This window comes from Mytilus californianus, unplaced genomic scaffold (assembly GCF_021869535.1).
Source record: "Mytilus californianus isolate M0D057914Y unplaced genomic scaffold, xbMytCali1.0.p SCAF_1, whole genome shotgun sequence".
NCBI classification, from domain to species: domain Eukaryota; kingdom Metazoa; phylum Mollusca; class Bivalvia; order Mytilida; family Mytilidae; genus Mytilus; species Mytilus californianus.
Genome location: NW_026262581.1, coordinates 49,064,585 through 49,085,262, shown reverse-complemented (window position 1 = coordinate 49,085,262; position 20,678 = coordinate 49,064,585). Strand labels below are relative to the sequence as shown.

Sequence of the window (20,678 nt, the reverse complement as noted above, 5' to 3'; positions counted from 1 at the left end):
GCATTTTTTCCCCGTTTCAGGTCTACAATGTATGATATATTTTGGTCGTTCTGTGGTAAAATGGCGATCTGTGTTAACATAACTTTGCAAATGAACACTTTTTGCTCATTGATATAAAAAAAAGTATAACCAGTTGGGCTATTATGGGAAACTTTGAAGAGGAGGTCCGATCTTTGCTTTTGCCTAACCATTAGTTCCTCACATTGGACTGAATGTCTTTATTTCATTTACTTTGGAAACTTTCCTGCTGTGGAACTTTAAGATAGTAAAGATATGAAGAGATTTTTTCTTGAGACAGCTCTCTCTTGACTGAAAACAGAACATCGAAGGGCCAGCACCCTAACCTAGTTTGCTGAGCGTATCGGATGTCATGACTCGAGACAGTAATTTAACGTGTTGCGGGGTTGAACTACTTTATGACTATTTCATAGCCCTGAAAAATAAGAACTGGAATAACAAAAAGTAATTATAAGAAACATTGAATTTGATCTATGAAAAAACTCATCCATATATATATCCCGGCTTAACACTCTACATCGGTATACACCAAGCGTAAAAAATACATGCACAAACAAAACACTACAAAAACACTTTAATATCGGTCGTTGTATTTCCGAGGACTGATACAGACACGCCATAAACTGACGAATATTTTATGTAATCAGAGTTCAAGTAAAAAGACGTGTTGCGATTTTTAATACATCTACTGTATAAAGAAAATACTGAACCACAATACTTAACATTTCCGTCGTATTTAAAAGTCGTAAATATAAAAAAAAATCACGAAAGAAAACAAAATGACCATGAAAGCTGTATTGCTATTGTAAAATATTTTTTGTAAATTAAAAATTTACAGGAATGTGAATTTGAAGGCGCCACTATAGGCAGCAATCACGTATACTAGTATGTACTCATAATGACAATGGCCGGTACTAATTTTACTGGACTCAACGACCATTCCGATTATTAGTGTGTCTTCAGTGATTCCCGAGGCCAAAATATTTGAAAATTCAAAACCTAATATATATATATATATATATATATATATATAAGCTTTGAACATATCATAAGAAGGAGTTAACGGAACAGGACCATCAAAGGAGACCATACAAAAAGGGAAATGGAAACTATTTTGTCAGGTTTTTTGTGCATGCAAACTACTTTGAATATCAAGACACAAGGAAGGAAGACAACCACTTTAATGATGAATTTAGTAAGAAAAAAATTATGTGAATCATATTATGTAGAGAGAATTTGTCTATTTACAATCACTTATATTTGGGCGTGTATACGGATTAAAGACATTTTATGTCCCGATTATTTTCAATTTGTTTATCTTTCAGGGTTATACAGTGAGAGATACCTACCAAACCTTTAATGTATAATGCTAGCCTTATCAACATTTTCAGACTTCTTTTTGCCCGGGACAAACATGTTTTCGACTTTCTTAAAAAACGACCGTTTTTTTTCTCTCACCAAAAACATACACGAACAAGATTTTTTTTATTTAAAGAAACTCAATGTCATACTTATTCACTTTCCCCTAATTTACAAGTGAAACAAACTTATATTTTTTCAATTTCCTTCTGAAACATTTTTTTGTAAGAAATTCAGAATCAAAACAATTAATATTGGTTTAAAAAAACATGTCCGCCTCCCCCTACAAAAGATTAATATTAGTTGCCAAAGTAATAATTAAAAGCACGGACAAACTGCTTCGCCTTAATATGTCTTTTTAAAAAAAAAGCATACGTTTTTTCAAGTTCTGAATGTGCAGGAAATATTAAAATTTGACGTTAACAATCTCATTATCAATCACTATTGCTTCTTCGGACACTCGAAGCACTCTAACCCAAGAAATTATATAAACAAGTATACTTTAAATCTCATTTAAGAATCTGGCAATTGGTTTCTGATTAGTAGACATGTCCTTTGAGAAAAAAAATAACGCTTCCATTAAAAAAAAAAGACTTATGAGACAAGTACATCGAACGCCTGTTCAATTTAAAAAAAAATCCTGGTCACTACACTTACCCTGAGATTGTCAAAATGATTATCTGCTAATATGGTACTATTATTTCGTGTCCGACAATGAATGACAGTACTTGTAAAGAGGCTTCTCCAGTTAACTTCTATTAAAGCAAAGTTTATGTCATAAAAGTTTCCTTTTGTTCTCACTATTTTTTGGAAAAAACCAAAATGAAAAATATGATTTTAGGATGTTCGCATTGAATATAAATATTAAAACAACATTGGCCTAAAAATTGGTATTATTACAAAAGACTACATCTATTTAAAAAATTGGAATAACAACCACCCCTATGTCAAGAGTTATACAAGGCCTTAATCATCAAGCTAATTAGTTGATCTTCTGATCTGCTTTGACCATGAAATTCTTATCTTAAATTAAAAAAGACAAACAATTTTGCCTCTCTTCCTTAATTTTTTTTCCCTTTTCATAAAATCTAGAAGTTTTCAAATAAAAAATAACCACTCGTTAACAATGTTTAAAGGACTAAAATTTTAAAAAGGTTTCAGCCAATAGATATTAAAAAGAAATAGAAAAAAATGTTTGATTCACGTATCTTGCATTAATATTTTGTTGTTAACGTTTATATATCTAGTGCTTCGCCATTCTATTTTAACATTGTCTGTTGTAAAATCATAACGTCAAACAATTATAAACGCAACAATACAGTCTCTAATAGCAACCGTTGTTCACGTTACTATGCTAGATGGTCTTTGTCAACACAAGAAGATGGCGTGTTGTCAAAAGTACAAGAAGTGGAAATCAATGAAACATAATATTGTCAGTGAGATAAACCACAAGTTAGGAACTGTTCATGGAACTCTTGAAGGGAAATGTGAAACAATTGGATTCAAAATATGTGAAAAGATCGACAAAAAAGAGTGCACTTTAGACCAAGCATTGGACGATATCATTGAGTTTTCAAGAGATTGTGCAACAAGAGAAACTGAAATTCAGATGGCATGGCTGGCGCTGCACTTAGCACTTGGGCTTTGCTTTGAATACAAAGTAAATAAGAAAGCTACAATCCGACGATTTCTTAAAGAAATTTTATTATACAGTAGAGGAATAGATATGGGTCTGTTCATGCGGGATCTTCTTCATTACGATGATCTCAGTCCAACAAACGACGCAGTAGCTAAATCATTTTACTGCCTTTCATTTACAGCCGGATACATGGTGGATTTAGTTGAAGATGGTTTAGGCGATAAGATTTTTGTTGGTCCTGCCAGAGTGGTGTACCGTCACCTTGTTCGTGCTCCAAAAGTACATTACTTAGAAATTCCAATCGGACACCCGACTCTAACCATGTCTACAAAAGCAGCAATTTCTTCGTATGTTCCGTCAACCCCTCTTGGGTTAGCATGTGAAAGTCTGAAACCCAACGTTGTGTTGACTCTGTTACGCTACGGCTGTAGTCCTATAGGTAAACCGATCGATAATATCCTTTTAACGCTTGGTTCTCAGAAAGTCGTAGAACAAACAACCGGCCTTATGATAGGCGATACACCTTTGGAGCATGTTAGACGATGTTTGGAATATTGTTTGCGAGCTGTTCGTAGTATCAGGGTCCGTATCGGAGAAGAAACAACTGCCGATACTATAAAAGACAAAGATAAGGAACACGTACATTTTATTAGAGAAGCGGTGACAGAATTTTTACCAGACGATTGCTACAAAACTCCCGCTAAGCTGAAACATCTATCAAGATGTGAAATCCGAGATATCATGTTTGCTGCAGACAGAGAGCCTGCAGTGATTTACAAACTGCCAATAATTGATAATGATTGTAAAAAGTACATTGATCTGATGCTTTAATCTTTAACAAATTCAATTACAATCATGTTAATCATTAACCAAAAAGGAAGACTTATAGATGTTAATTTTTAAATTACATATTTTATTGTCTCTCTTCAATTAATAAAATATCTTCAAATTAAAAAAAATTAATCAATGACTGTGAAAAGTACATTGACTATTATTTTACCATATGTACTACATTTATGGCAATATTATATGATCATATTTTCCGTAAAAAGAAAGAGAGATAAAAGGATATTCCGTTTCAAACACAATCTTTATCTCATCTCAATTATGTTATTTGAGTTTTTTTTACCATTAAATATAAAAAACCACAGTCTCTCCTGTTTATAAATCCTAACGTCCCACTCCTGACGATAGTCGTTTTTAGAGGGGAAGAAAGGGATGCATGGGTACCAGATGAAATGTCTGATGATCAACATTGTTTATCTTCCGTCTTCGTTTCACTGCGCGACGTATGACGTGAAGATAAAAAGTCCATGATGCGAGTGTTTGTTCGTATTTCAACTAAAACGTTGCATACTGATATGTAAATAAAGAGATGTAGTATGATTGCAAATGAGTCCAAATGACGTGCATATTAGCAATTAACTATATAGGTCACCGTACGACGTTCAATAATGAGGAACACCCGTATCGTATAGTCAGCTACATGACATGACAAAATGTGAAGCAATTAAACGAGAAAACATACGGTCTGAACTATGATAAAAAAAAAAAATAGACATGACATACGGCAACCAACGATAACCATTGAACTACAGTATCCTGACTTTGGACAGGCACATTAAGAATGTCACGGGGTTAAATATATCTCCCTAACCAGCCGTGACATCAAATATAAGAACAAACGATAAAAATCAGCTTGAAATGACTCCTCAGTTCGGCACAAAGTATAAAAAACCCCAACATATTGCAGGGAGACAAAATTCACCAAATGCCGAATTAAAGAGTACTCGCAGTTACTGAAAGCAAAATACGACAAATAAATTAAGCATGTTCTCCGGGCCCACAAAGAACCAATCAGCACGCATGCAACGGATTTAGTCACAGGCACTTGTCTCAGAATTTTCCCCACTATATACCTTACATTTCCATAAAACTAATAAATAAGGTCACAATATTTTACTCTGAAAGACAAACGTAAATCTTTTTCCAAACATTTATCGGAACCTTCAGCCTAAGAATATGCTGATTAATTTCTGAATGAATAAAAGGGGATATTGTGTATATATAAATGAAAGACAACAACCGAAGAACCCAGAAAGCCCAAAGGCAGCATATGGTATTAAAAATAGACAGGTGCCTTTACAATATGTACAATATGTACAATTCTTAATAACACAGCAGCAATTTGATAATATAAAATATAGTGCTTCTGGAGAGTCAAGTCGAACATGAGCATTTTTGAGTCATGTTTTTTTTAAATGTATGTCTCTATTAAATCTACTAGAATGCCTAAATACATTTTTAGGACACTTTGATTAATTATAATTGGCCTTAAAACAAAGTCTTAGACTGATAGCTATGTCGCAATATAAAGAATCTCATAAAAATCAAATCCCATATGAAGGGACAGTACCAAGGAGTCTAGTGGTAGAGTGCCTGAACGTTAGAAATCCAACCATGCGTATTGTCCAAGGCAGAGTACATTCATAATGGCATCGTCATATTAATCATAACCGCCTCGAGCGCGGGAGGTCGTGGGTTCAAACCCCGGCCTGGTCAAATCAAAGATTTTAAAATAAGTATTTGCTACTTCTCCGGGAAGCACGCGGCATTGAGGAGTAAGAGCAAAGACTGGTCGGCTCGGAATCAGAATAATGTGTCCGAGTAAGGTGACATGTCTTCCTGCGGACTGTTACCTTGTAAACTAGTACGTTAAAAATCCGACTCAGCGTGTAGGTCTCGTACAAAGCAGGGTTAATATTCATATTTCATTAACATGTTCTCGTCCTGAATATGCATATTAATTGCCGCTGGGCGGTAAGCAGCCATCCATCATCATCAACATTAAATCAATCATATCAATTTAGCATTATAGTTATATACTTGAACAATGTCTTTATCGGTACTTTTCATTTATTTTTAACCTATTTTTTTACACAACTACACATGTATTGCTATCAAAGTATTAATGTTTATGGTCCTACTTCCTGGTGATACTTTTCGCAGACTGCCCATGCTGTCTTTATACTAAATTCATCGGAGGTGTACCGATTGACATTGAGAACTACCTCTCAGTAAATGATAATACTCTTAGATTTCTACTTGGCGTCTTTTGTCTTTTTATTTTGTTTTGTGCTGAGTACCGATCTGATGAGACAAAGCCCTTTCAACTTATTAGTATAGTTTGTTCTTGTATTGTGTTGTTACAACCACGTTTATCTCAGGTTCGGGGAGGGTTGAGCGCTCACAAACGTATAAAACCCCATCACAATCTTAATGTGCACGCACGTCTCAAGCCAGGAGCCTGTAATCAAAGGGTTGCCGTTGGAAGCTATAAATAGTATTTTGATATCTTTTTTCATCTTGTCGGAGTGACTTTAATTTTTCCCGAAACAAAGTATTTTGCAATTTAGGCATACAAGCCTATAGGGAATTCGTATTGCGTTGATCACGTTAATTATTATTTTTTATTTTTTGTTTCAATATATATATATATATATATAAACATTTTAGAAATCTTCCAACCATCATCCTCCCGAAATGAAATGACACTCCACTAAGCGGTCTGTTAATCAATTCAAAGAAATATAAAAAAAACATCATGAAAGGGCAATAACTCCATTTGCCAGTAAATTGACGGTCATGTGACCAAATATCTTTCCTTAATGATAAATTTCGTCTATCTATTTCAGCTTGAAAACTATATTGGAAAAATAGTTGAAATTTGCCAAAAGTATTTATTTAATGGTAATAATTCCTATAAGGAGTCAACTGATATCAGTCATATTGGCATTTCGGGGCCTTTATAGCTGACTATTCAGTATGTGGGTTTTCTCATTGTTGAAGGCCGTACGGTTGCCAATAATTTCGTACATCCACTTTATTTGAACTTTGGTGGATAGTTGTCTCATTGGCAATCATACCTCATCTCCTTATTTTTAAATCCCTCAGGTTTGCATCGCTAATTTATTTTTGTTTTAACAGATTCTGTCTTTCTATTACAATTTTCATGATACCTGACACATAATTTTATACGTTCAATTTTTTTTTTAAAAGTCTTCATTTAAGGACAAGCTCCAATGAGAAGTTCCTTTAATTAAAGTTTTCAATCATATTGGCAAGTGAGCTAGAAAGGAGAGCATATACATAGATTTGTCTAATTACTTAGTATGTAATAGACTCGTACAAACAATCGAAATGAAAGGACAAAGCAAAAAAATGTACAAATTGTTGCGACTAATTTAATCGAGATATTATTTCTCATCACATTATGAATATATTAATTCTATTTCATTTACTTTCTTATGTGTATTGGTAAAATGGAAGTCGTACGGCCCTGTGTTTGAATACTAACTGTTCACATAACAACCTTTTGGCATTGTATTTGTATACTATATTACAAGGTTTTTGAATTGATATTGGTGACATTTGATCCGAGTAGATTTGAATATATGACACAAGCGAGCGAGTGAAATTTCATTAAAAGTCATACAATAAGGGGACGACCATTTGATATTCAGGCTTGGGGATGGGAGGCAGGATGATTTTTTCGCGGTGTTCATTTTAATATGCTGCTACGTATGGTTATTTTTTTTTTTTGCGATCGATTCCTGGATTTTGTGTTGCAGGATATTCCTTTTCTATATCCTTATCTCCCCCCCCCCCCCCCCCCAATCCAAAAACTAAATAAATCATATGATTGTCCCCTAACCATTTTATTGTACATAAAAGCTTGTTTGTTTTGCTCACACATTATTGTCAATATAAAGGAATTCTATGCGACTGTCATACAACTGTGGGGTTTAGCTAGCTACAAACCCCGTTGTTTTCCATTCGTTTGATGTGTTTGAGCTTTCCGTATTGAATTTTCATTGGAGTTTGTTTCACTTTTTTTCGTATACTTTGTTTGTTACGTTCTGCATGCAATATATTGTTACCTTACAATAAACTCACGTGTTGCATAAAGTCGCTTGGTCAAAGACGAATTTTATACAAGGAAAGCCTAAATATGTCGAAAAGTAGCAAATTGACATGTTATTTTTTGTTATGTTTGCAACGAAAATCTGTTCCCTACCTGCGGACCTTGGTTCTGCCTCTTCATAGAAATAGGTAGGCTTTTAATAAACTGTAGGCATCTTACACATTATATGAACATCTAGAACAGTCTTAACCACAAGGTAAATCGCGTATGTAAGCAGGAAGGTTATTCTATTTAGAAAACGTAGGGACTTTCCACATGAAACCGTTCTATTTTTAAATCTTTGTAATTAGACACATTCAATGTATATTACTAGAATATCGCTTCTTTTCAATCACTTGGTCAATTTGCCTGATACAAATAAGCAAATGATAAAACACTCTATGAACGTTCTATGAATATTAGATGAGATATCAATCCGATATACTAAAAATATTTACAGAAAAAGGATAACCCCCCCCCCCCCCCCTAAAAAAAAAAATAAAAAACCGAAAAAGAAAATTAGGCGCCTGTAAAATTAAAGCCATTATGACTATACACACCTGACATCACGTGAGGAAGATGACGACGAAAAACGTGTCAGCAGCTTCACAAGAAGGCCGATGAAAGAAGTATGATCATCTTAGGCCTTTTTAATTGATTTAGACTAAACTTAGCTACGTCATGTAGATTTCCGTTTAGAGAGGACGACTGTCGGCATTATTGACCAAATGCAGAAAACAATCATTACTGGTTTAATCATAATTGTCCTGATCTGGTTTTTTTTTCAAGATCATAATGTATATTGTATCTACAAGTTTTGTTTTGCTTTTTTTTAATTTCTTTTCTGCTATTCGGCTTAACAGTATATGTTTATAGAAGAATCTCCATTTTCGTCAGCCATCTTTAGACCGCTGCTGACTCATATATTTATTCATCAAGTCTATCTATATATACAACACAGATGCCCCACGGTACTGAATGTAGTAGAAATCACGTGAACCCCAAAAAATTTACCATGGCACATAGTACGTTAATTGCTGTCATGTGAAAAAAAGGTTCATTGAAAATGTCAATTTCCATGCAAAGTCAATAACAAAAAAAAATAATATCAAACCGACGAGGAACCTCGTCTTCGATGACCCCAACATATTGATTTCTGTAAAAAAAAGTCGTTGAACATTTGCAAAAAATAACTATAGATGCGTGGATCTCAAAACGTAGTATCCTTTTAAAACAAAAAAACTAAATAAAATCAATTGTCAGGTTTTCTGAAAATCACAATTTGAAGCTTTTGGTCGAGTGAGCGCAAAGATCGAGTTCAAAAATGCTTCACATTGTGTCGAGCATGATTTTTTTTACAAAATTAACATGATGAAATCTAATAATCCATTTTTCGGATTGAATTGGTGTGTTGTTCATGAAGAAACAATTATAGCTGTTCTGTTAAAACAGCAAACCGAAGGAGCACTTGATAAGTTCGGGTCAAAATTATCAACGCGATGCAATGATAACAGGGCCGATATAGAAAATACCATGTATTTATCTTGTTATCATAATACTACCGATGTACGAAAGCACCAAGGCTATGAGCCCCATGCATATTAGCTCTACCACGTGATGTCAGGCCAGATTGATATGGTGTCAACAGCCTCGGTTCGTTCGTTTGAACAGCACATGCAAACTTTTATTTTACCTTGTTATTATATTGATTACTTTAAAATATAATTGTAAGAACGTTCATCATATGTTGAAACAGTTTATTTTCCTCACATACATATTGGTATAACATATAAAAAAGCTCTGCAGTTAGTCCTGTGGCAAATAATTTTCTGCTATACATTCATACAACATCAGCTGGGTCGCAAGTTAACTCCAAGACTGGAAAAACAACAAACATAAACAAAACAAATGAGCAAGTTCAGTAAAACATCAAATATTCGCAAAGGTGGTGGAATAGAGAGCATAAAACCAATACTGAAATGTGAAACGTGACTGCACATCCTGTAACTCGATGGCGTTCATACACGGATATCTTAATTTTCTTTTTAAGTTTTTAATCATCAACCATCAACGATCTCGATACACCTGCAAAAAAAAATCATTCATCATGAAGTGAAAGAAGTAATAAAATCCTACAAATTGTAGTTTCAGGGGAAAATCTATCTGAACCAAATATCAACTATTTGTAGAGACCATTTTATACACTATTCCTACTAAATTGGTTAAAATCTCCGCCAAGAATATTCACAGCAGCTAGGAGAAAAAAAATCGGATTTTGTATTGCATTCATTAGAAACTAAGTGCCACCAATGTCGCCATGTGTGCAAACCGAGCAAAAATGGATAGGGATTATTCGGAGAGGATACTCCAATCATCAATAACCTTCAGGTTCAACAGAATTGTCTTTTCTTTTTCATAAAAGACGATTTTTTAAAGATAGGCTAATCAGAATTAAAGGGTACCTTTTTTTTTAATTCAATCAGTACTCATGCAAATGAGATGGTTGAAAATGTAAATGTTTTCACGAAGGACGAAGGACGGTGAGTACAAGGTTTTTTTTAAATAGGTCACCTGAGCTAAGATCAATTCTGCAGCAGTTAGGCTAGCTCTGTAAAAACGATAAAAAAGATTTGAATAATTGAATCGTATTGTTTCAAGATACATGTACAAGTTTTTATAATATCCACAAAAGCATACTAAATATAGAGCATGACATATTTACAAGGAGCATGTTGTATACCGTAATATGTGCGCCCTTGAAGAGTGTATACACATACAAATACATGAATGCAGGTCAGAGGGGGGTTTGGCGCCTGCATAAATGTTTATCCCGCCACATTAGGTAATTACCTGTCCCAAGTCAGGAGCCTGTATTCAGGTTGTCGTTTGTTGCTTATATGATATTTGTTTTTCGTTTTTTGTTTCATACATAAATCAATCAGTCAGTTTTCACGTTTGAATTGTTTTACATTTGTCATTTCGGGACCTTTTAAAGCTTGCAATGCGGTATGGTTTTTGCTCTTTGATGAATGCCGTACGGTGACCTATAGTTGTTAACTTATATGTCATTTGGTCTCTAGTGAAGAGCTGTCTCATTGGCAATCATACCATATCTTCTTATTTTTATATAATAGATATAAGAAGATGTGGTATGAGTGCCAATGAGACAACTCTCCATCCAAGTCAAAATTTATAAAAAAAACATTATAGGTCAAAGTACGGTCTTCTACACGGAGCCTTGGCTCACACCGAACAGCAAGCTATAAAGGGCTCCAAAAATTACTAGTGTAAAACCATTCAAACGGGAAAACCAACGGTCTAATCTATATAAAAAACGAGAAACGAGAAAAACTTATAAACCACACCAACAACCGACAACTACTGAACATCAGATTCCTGACTTAGGACAGGTGCAAACAATTGCAGCGGATTTAAACGTTTTAATGGTACCAAAACTTCACCCTTATCTGAAACAATAGTGTAACATCACAACATAGAAAGACACACTATGAAATATCAATTGAAATGGCTGAACTCAATCAAAAGACATATTAACACCAGTGAACATACACTGAACAGCATTGATAAGTTAAATATTACATTTCACGTTACATGTCCTAGTGGAGGAAAGAACAAGGTTTTGTAAACGAATTTATAACAAGGATTCTATTTATAATTCAACAACTATCCAGAGATAACTGCTTGTAGGAAATGTTACCAATTTATATCATGAATATTGGAAGTCCGAGCGGATTGAACTTCTAAAACATTCAGAAAAAAGTAAAATAGAAAAAATACCGAACTCAAAGGAAAATTCAAAACGGAAAGTCCTTTATCAAGTGGCAAAATCAAAAGCTCAAACACATCAAACGAATAGAAAACAACTGTTATATTCCTGACTTGGTACAGGCATTTCTTCATGTAGAAAATGGTGGATTAAACCTGGTTTTAAAGCTAGCTAAACTTCTCACCTGTATGACAGTCGCATATACCATTATATTGACAACAAAAGTACATTACTTAGAAATTCCAATCGGACACCCGACTCTAACCATGTCTACAAAAGCAGCAATTTCTTCGTATGTTCCGTCAACCCCTCTTGGGTTAGCATGTGAAAGTCTGAAACCCAACGTTGTGTTGACTCTGTTACGCTACGGCTGTAGTCCTATAGGTAAACCGATCGATAATATCCTTTTAACGCTTGGTTCTCAGAAAGTCGTAGAACAAACAACCGGCCTTATGATAGGCGATACACCTTTGGAGCATGTTAGACGATGTTTGGAATATTGTTTGCGAGCTGTTCGTAGTATCAGGGTCCGTATCGGAGAAGAAACAACTGCCGATACTATAAAAGACAAAGATAAGGAACACGTACATTTTATTAGAGAAGCGGTGACAGAATTTTTACCAGACGATTGCTACAAAACTCCCGCTAAGCTGAAACATCTATCAAGATGTGAAATCCGAGATATCATGTTTGCTGCAGACAGAGAGCCTGCAGTGATTTACAAACTGCCAATAATTGATAATGATTGTAAAAAGTACATTGATCTGATGCTTTAATCTTTAACAAATTCAATTACAATCATGTTAATCATTAACCAAAAAGGAAGACTTATAGATGTTAATTTTTAAATTACATATTTTATTGTCTCTCTTCAATTAATAAAATATCTTCAAATTAAAAAAAATTAATCAATGACTGTGAAAAGTACATTGACTATTATTTTACCATATGTACTACATTTATGGCAATATTATATGATCATATTTTCCGTAAAAAGAAAGAGAGATAAAAGGATATTCCGTTTCAAACACAATCTTTATCTCATCTCAATTATGTTATTTGAGTTTTTTTTACCATTAAATATAAAAAACCACAGTCTCTCCTGTTTATAAATCCTAACGTCCCACTCCTGACGATAGTCGTTTTTAGAGGGGAAGAAAGGGATGCATGGGTACCAGATGAAATGTCTGATGATCAACATTGTTTATCTTCCGTCTTCGTTTCACTGCGCGACGTATGACGTGAAGATAAAAAGTCCATGATGCGAGTGTTTGTTCGTATTTCAACTAAAACGTTGCATACTGATATGTAAATAAAGAGATGTAGTATGATTGCAAATGAGTCCAAATGACGTGCATATTAGCAATTAACTATATAGGTCACCGTACGACGTTCAATAATGAGGAACACCCGTATCGTATAGTCAGCTACATGACATGACAAAATGTGAAGCAATTAAACGAGAAAACATACGGTCTGAACTATGATAAAAAAAAAAAAATAGACATGACATACGGCAACCAACGATAACCATTGAACTACAGTATCCTGACTTTGGACAGGCACATTAAGAATGTCACGGGGTTAAATATATCTCCCTAACCAGCCGTGACATCAAATATAAGAACAAACGATAAAAATCAGCTTGAAATGACTCCTCAGTTCGGCACAAAGTATAAAAAACCCCAACATATTGCAGGGAGACAAAATTCACCAAATGCCGAATTAAAGAGTACTCGCAGTTACTGAAAGCAAAATACGACAAATAAATTAAGCATGTTCTCCGGGCCCACAAAGAACCAATCAGCACGCATGCAACGGATTTAGTCACAGGCACTTGTCTCAGAATTTTCCCCACTATATACCTTACATTTCCATAAAACTAATAAATAAGGTCACAATATTTTACTCTGAAAGACAAACGTAAATCTTTTTCCAAACATTTATCGGAACCTTCAGCCTAAGAATATGCTGATTAATTTCTGAATGAATAAAAGGGGATATTGTGTATATATAAATGAAAGACAACAACCGAAGAACCCAGAAAGCCCAAAGGCAGCATATGGTATTAAAAATAGACAGGTGCCTTTACAATATGTACAATATGTACAATTCTTAATAACACAGCAGCAATTTGATAATATAAAATATAGTGCTTCTGGAGAGTCAAGTCGAACATGAGCATTTTTGAGTCATGTTTTTTTTAAATGTATGTCTCTATTAAATCTACTAGAATGCCTAAATACATTTTTAGGACACTTTGATTAATTATAATTGGCCTTAAAACAAAGTCTTAGACTGATAGCTATGTCGCAATATAAAGAATCTCATAAAAATCAAATCCCATATGAAGGGACAGTACCAAGGAGTCTAGTGGTAGAGTGCCTGAACGTTAGAAATCCAACCATGCGTATTGTCCAAGGCAGAGTACATTCATAATGGCATCGTCATATTAATCATAACCGCCTCGAGCGCGGGAGGTCGTGGGTTCAAACCCCGGCCTGGTCAAATCAAAGATTTTAAAATAAGTATTTGCTACTTCTCCGGGAAGCACGCGGCATTGAGGAGTAAGAGCAAAGACTGGTCGGCTCGGAATCAGAATAATGTGTCCGAGTAAGGTGACATGTCTTCCTGCGGACTGTTACCTTGTAAACTAGTACGTTAAAAATCCGACTCAGCGTGTAGGTCTCGTACAAAGCAGGGTTAATATTCATATTTCATTAACATGTTCTCGTCCTGAATATGCATATTAATTGCCGCTGGGCGGTAAGCAGCCATCCATCATCATCAACATTAAATCAATCATATCAATTTAGCATTATAGTTATATACTTGAACAATGTCTTTATCGGTACTTTTCATTTATTTTTAACCTATTTTTTTACACAACTACACATGTATTGCTATCAAAGTATTAATGTTTATGGTCCTACTTCCTGGTGATACTTTTCGCAGACTGCCCATGCTGTCTTTATACTAAATTCATCGGAGGTGTACCGATTGACATTGAGAACTACCTCTCAGTAAATGATAATACTCTTAGATTTCTACTTGGCGTCTTTTGTCTTTTTATTTTGTTTTGTGCTGAGTACCGATCTGATGAGACAAAGCCCTTTCAACTTATTAGTATAGTTTGTTCTTGTATTGTGTTGTTACAACCACGTTTATCTCAGGTTCGGGGAGGGTTGAGCGCTCACAAACGTATAAAACCCCATCACAATCTTAATGTGCACGCACGTCTCAAGCCAGGAGCCTGTAATCAAAGGGTTGCCGTTGGAAGCTATAAATAGTATTTTGATATCTTTTTTCATCTTGTCGGAGTGACTTTAATTTTTCCCGAAACAAAGTATTTTGCAATTTAGGCATACAAGCCTATAGGGAATTCGTATTGCGTTGATCACGTTAATTATTATTTTTTATTTTTTGTTTCAATATATATATATATATATATAAACATTTTAGAAATCTTCCAACCATCATCCTCCCGAAATGAAATGACACTCCACTAAGCGGTCTGTTAATCAATTCAAAGAAATATAAAAAAAACATCATGAAAGGGCAATAACTCCATTTGCCAGTAAATTGACGGTCATGTGACCAAATATCTTTCCTTAATGATAAATTTCGTCTATCTATTTCAGCTTGAAAACTATATTGGAAAAATAGTTGAAATTTGCCAAAAGTATTTATTTAATGGTAATAATTCCTATAAGGAGTCAACTGATATCAGTCATATTGGCATTTCGGGGCCTTTATAGCTGACTATTCAGTATGTGGGTTTTCTCATTGTTGAAGGCCGTACGGTTGCCAATAATTTCGTACATCCACTTTATTTGAACTTTGGTGGATAGTTGTCTCATTGGCAATCATACCTCATCTCCTTATTTTTAAATCCCTCAGGTTTGCATCGCTAATTTATTTTTGTTTTAACAGATTCTGTCTTTCTATTACAATTTTCATGATACCTGACACATAATTTTATACGTTCAATTTTTTTTTTTAAAAGTCTTCATTTAAGGACAAGCTCCAATGAGAAGTTCCTTTAATTAAAGTTTTCAATCATATTGGCAAGTGAGCTAGAAAGGAGAGCATATACATAGATTTGTCTAATTACTTAGTATGTAATAGACTCGTACAAACAATCGAAATGAAAGGACAAAGCAAAAAAATGTACAAATTGTTGCGACTAATTTAATCGAGATATTATTTCTCATCACATTATGAATATATTAATTCTATTTCATTTACTTTCTTATGTGTATTGGTAAAATGGAAGTCGTACGGCCCTGTGTTTGAATACTAACTGTTCACATAACAACCTTTTGGCATTGTATTTGTATACTATATTACAAGGTTTTTGAATTGATATTGGTGACATTTGATCCGAGTAGATTTGAATATATGACACAAGCGAGCGAGTGAAATTTCATTAAAAGTCATACAATAAGGGGACGACCATTTGATATTCAGGCTTGGGGATGGGAGGCAGGATGATTTTTTCGCGGTGTTCATTTTAATATGCTGCTACGTATGGTTATTTTTTTTTTTTTGCGTCGATTCCTGGATTTTGTGTTGCAGGATATTCCTTTTCTATATCCTTATCTCCCCCCCCCCCCCCCCCAATCCAAAAACTAAATAAATCATATGATTGTCCCCTAACCATTTTATTGTACATAAAAGCTTGTTTGTTTTGCTCACACATTATTGTCAATATAAAGGAATTCTATGCGACTGTCATACAACTGTGGGGTTTAGCTAGCTACAAACCCCGTTGTTTTCCATTCGTTTGATGTGTTTGAGCTTTCCGTATTGAATTTTCATTGGAGTTTGTTTCACTTTTTTTCGTATACTTTGTTTGTTACGTTCTGCATGCAATATATTGTTACCTTACAATAAACTCACGTGTTGCATAAAGTCGCTTGGTCAAAGACGAATTTTATACAAGGAAAGCCTAAATATGTCGAAAAGTAGCAAATTGACATGTTATTTTTTGTTATGTTTGCAACGAAAATCTGTTCCCTACCTGCGGACCTTGGTTCTGCCTCTTCATAGAAATAGGTAGGCTTTTAATAAACTGTAGGCATCTTACACATTATATGAACATCTAGAACAGTCTTAACCACAAGGTAAATCGCGTATGTAAGCAGGAAGGTTATTCTATTTAGAAAACGTAGGGACTTTCCACATGAAACCGTTCTATTTTTAAATCTTTGTAATTAGACACATTCAATGTATATTACTAGAATATCGCTTCTTTTCAATCACTTGGTCAATTTGCCTGATACAAATAAGCAAATGATAAAACACTCTATGAACGTTCTATGAATATTAGATGAGATATCAATCCGATATACTAAAAATATTTACAGAAAAAGGATAACCCCCCCCCCCCTAAAAAAAAAAAATAAAAAACCGAAAAAGAAAATTAGGCGCCTGTAAAATTAAAGCCATTATGACTATACACACCTGACATCACGTGAGGAAGATGACGACGAAAAACGTGTCAGCAGCTTCACAAGAAGGCCGATGAAAGAAGTATGATCATCTTAGGCCTTTTTAATTGATTTAGACTAAACTTAGCTACGTCATGTAGATTTCCGTTTAGAGAGGACGACTGTCGGCATTATTGACCAAATGCAGAAAACAATCATTACTGGTTTAATCATAATTGTCCTGATCTGGTTTTTTTTTCAAGATCATAATGTATATTGTATCTACACGTTTTGTTTTGCTTTTTTTTAATTTCTTTTCTGCTATTCGGCTTAACAGTATATGTTTATAGAAGAATCTCCATTTTCGTCAGCCATCTTTAGACCGCTGCTGACTCATATATTTATTCATCAAGTCTATCTATATATACAACACAGATGCCCCACGGTACTGAATGTAGTAGAAATCACGTGAACCCCAAAAAATTTACCATGGCACATAGTACGTTAATTGCTGTCATGTGAAAAAAAGGTTCATTGAAAATGTCAATTTCCATGCAAAGTCAATAACAAAAAAAAATAATATCAAACCGACGAGGAACCTCGTCTTCGATGACCCCAACATATTGATTTCTGTAAAAAAAAGTCGTTGAACATTTGCAAAAAATAACTATAGATGCGTGGATCTCAAAACGTAGTATCCTTTTAAAACAAAAAAACTAAATAAAATCAATTGTCAGGTTTTCTGAAAATCACAATTTGAAGCTTTTGGTCGAGTGAGCGCAAAGATCGAGTTCAAAAATGCTTCACATTGTGTCGAGCATGATTTTTTTTACAAAATTAACATGATGAAATCTAATAATCCATTTTTCGGATTGAATTGGTGTGTTGTTCATGAAGAAACAATTATAGCTGTTCTGTTAAAACAGCAAACCGAAGGAGCACTTGATAAGTTCGGGTCAAAATTATCAACGCGATGCAATGATAACCGGGCCGATATAGAAAATACCATGTATTTATCTTGTTATCATAATACTACCGATGTACGAAAGCACCAAGGCTATGAGCCCCATGCATATTAGCTCTACCACGTGATGTCAGGCCAGATTGATATGGTGTCAACAGCCTCGGTTCGTTCGTTCGAACAGCACATGCAAACTTTTATTTTACCTTGTTATTATATTGATTACTTTAAAATATAATTGTAAGAACGTTCATCATATGTTGAAACAGTTTATTTTCCTCACATACATATTGGTATAACATATAAAAAAGCTCTGCAGTTAGTCCTGTGGCAAATAATTTTCTGCTATACATTCATACAACATCAGCTGGGTCGCAAGTTAACTCCAAGACTGGAAAAACAACAAACATAAACAAAACAAATGAGCAAGTTCAGTAAAACATCAAATATTCGCAAAGGTGGTGGAATAGAGAGCATAAAACCAATACTGAAATGTGAAACGTGACTGCACATCCTGTAACTCGATGGCGTTCATACACGGATATCTTAATTTTCTTTTTAAGTTTTTAATCATCAACCATCAACGATCTCGATACACCTGCAAAAAAAAATCATTCATCATGAAGTGAAAGAAGTAATAAAATCCTACAAATTGTAGTTTCAGGGGAAAATCTATCTGAACCAAATATCAACTATTTGTAGAGACCATTTTATACACTATTCCTACTAAATTGGTTAAAATCTCCGCCAAGAATATTCACAGCAGCTAGGAGAAAAAAAATCGGATTTTGTATTGCATTCATTAGAAACTAAGTGCCACCAATGTCGCCATGTGTGCAAACCGAGCAAAAATGGATAGGGATTATTCGGAGAGGATACTCCAATCATCAATAACCTTCAGGTTCAACAGAATTGTCTTTTCTTTTTCATAAAAGACGATTTTTTAAAGATAGGCTAATCAGAATTAAAGGGTACCTTTTTTTTTAATTCAATCAGTACTCATGCAAATGAGATGGTTGAAAATGTAAATGTTTTCACGAAGGACGAAGGACGGTGAGTACAAGTTTTTTTTTAAATAGGTCACCTGAGCTAAGATCAATTCTGCAGCAGTTAGGCTAGCTCTGTAAAAACGATAAAAAAGATTTGAATAATTGAATCGTATTGTTTCAAGATACATGTACAAGTTTTTATAATATCCACAAAAGCATACTAAATATAGAGCATGACATATTTACAAGGAGCATGTTGTATACCGTAATATGTGCGCCCTTGAAGAGTGTATACACATACAAATACATGAATGCAGGTCAGAGGGGGGTTTGGCGCCTGCATAAATGTTTATCCCGCCACATTAGGTAATTACCTGTCCCAAGTCAGGAGCCTGTATTCAGGTTGTCGTTTGTTGCTTATATGATATTTGTTTTTCGTTTTTTGTTTCATACATAAATCAATCAGTCAGTTTTCACGTTTGAATTGTTTTACATTTGTCATTTCGGGACCTTTTAAAGCTTGCAATGCGGTATGGTTTTTGCTCTTTGATGAATGCCGTACGGTGACCTATAGTTGTTAACTTATATGTCATTTGGTCTCTAGTGAAGAGCTGTCTCATTGGCAATCATACCATATCTTCTTATTTTTATATAATAGATATAAGAAGATGTGGTATGAGTGCCAATGAGACAACTCTCCATCCAAGTCAAAATTTATAAAAAAAACATTATAGGTCAAAGTACGGTCTTCTACACGGAGCCTTGGCTCACACCGAACAGCAAGCTATAAAGGGCTCCAAAAATTACTAGTGTAAAACCATTCAAACGGGAAAACCAACGGTCTAATCTATATAAAAAACGAGAAACGAGAAAAACTTATAAACCACACCAACAACCGACAACTACTGAACATCAGATTCCTGACTTAGGACAGGTGCAAACAATTGCAGCGGATTTAAACGTTTTAATGGTACCAAAACTTCACCCTTATCTGAAACAATAGTGTAACATCACAACATAGAAAGACACACTATGAAATATCAATTGAAATGGCTGAACTCAATCAAAAGACATATTAACACCAGTGAACATACACTGAACAGCATTGATAAGTTAAATATTACATTTCACGTTACATGTCCTAGTGGAGGAAAGAACAAGGTTTTGTAAACGAATTTATAACAAGGATTCTATTTATAATTCAACAACTATCCAGAGATAACTGCTTGTAGGAAATGTTACCAATTTATATCATGAATATTGGAAGTCCGAGCGGATTGAACTTCTAAAACATTCAGAAAAAAGTAAAATAGAAAAAATACCGAACTCAAAGGAAAATTCAAAACGGAAAGTCCTTTATCAAGTGGCAAAATCAAAAGCTCAAACACATCAAACGAATAGAAAACAACTGTTATATTCCTGACTTGGTACAGGCATTTCTTCATGTAGAAAATGGTGGATTAAACCTGGTTTTAAAGCTAGCTAAACTTCTCACCTGTATGACAGTCGCATATACCATTATATTGACAA

At 34.4% G+C, this 20,678-nt stretch overlaps 2 protein-coding genes across 7 annotated transcripts in view; both read right to left on the bottom strand.

Annotated features, from left to right (window-relative positions):
• Nucleotides 1–16,931, bottom strand: part of LOC127720014 (uncharacterized) — a 46,909-nt gene extending 29,978 nt beyond the window's left edge. Inside the window, exon 1 of one of the 2 annotated variants that reach the window (XM_052226440.1) lies at nucleotides 16,790–16,931. The gene's annotated coding sequence lies outside the window, so the exon portion shown is untranslated. Of the gene's footprint in view, nucleotides 1–8,093; nucleotides 8,236–16,789 lie in introns of those variants that run through there. The other variant, XM_052226433.1, reaches the window with a different exon arrangement.
• LOC127720069 (mucolipin-3-like) overlaps nucleotides 9,720–20,678 on the bottom strand; it is a 31,590-nt gene continuing 20,631 nt past the window's right edge. For 3 of the 5 annotated variants that reach the window (XM_052226483.1, XM_052226465.1, XM_052226498.1), the window contains one exon: nucleotides 18,416–18,757. Coding sequence is in view for 3 of the 5 variants with exons in the window: in XM_052226465.1 (XP_052082425.1) it covers nucleotides 18,733–18,757 (25 nt within the window). In the remaining 2 variants the exon portion in view is untranslated. Of the gene's footprint in view, nucleotides 10,065–18,415; nucleotides 18,758–20,678 lie in introns of those variants that run through there. The other 2 variants (XM_052226491.1, XM_052226473.1) reach the window with 1 other exon arrangement.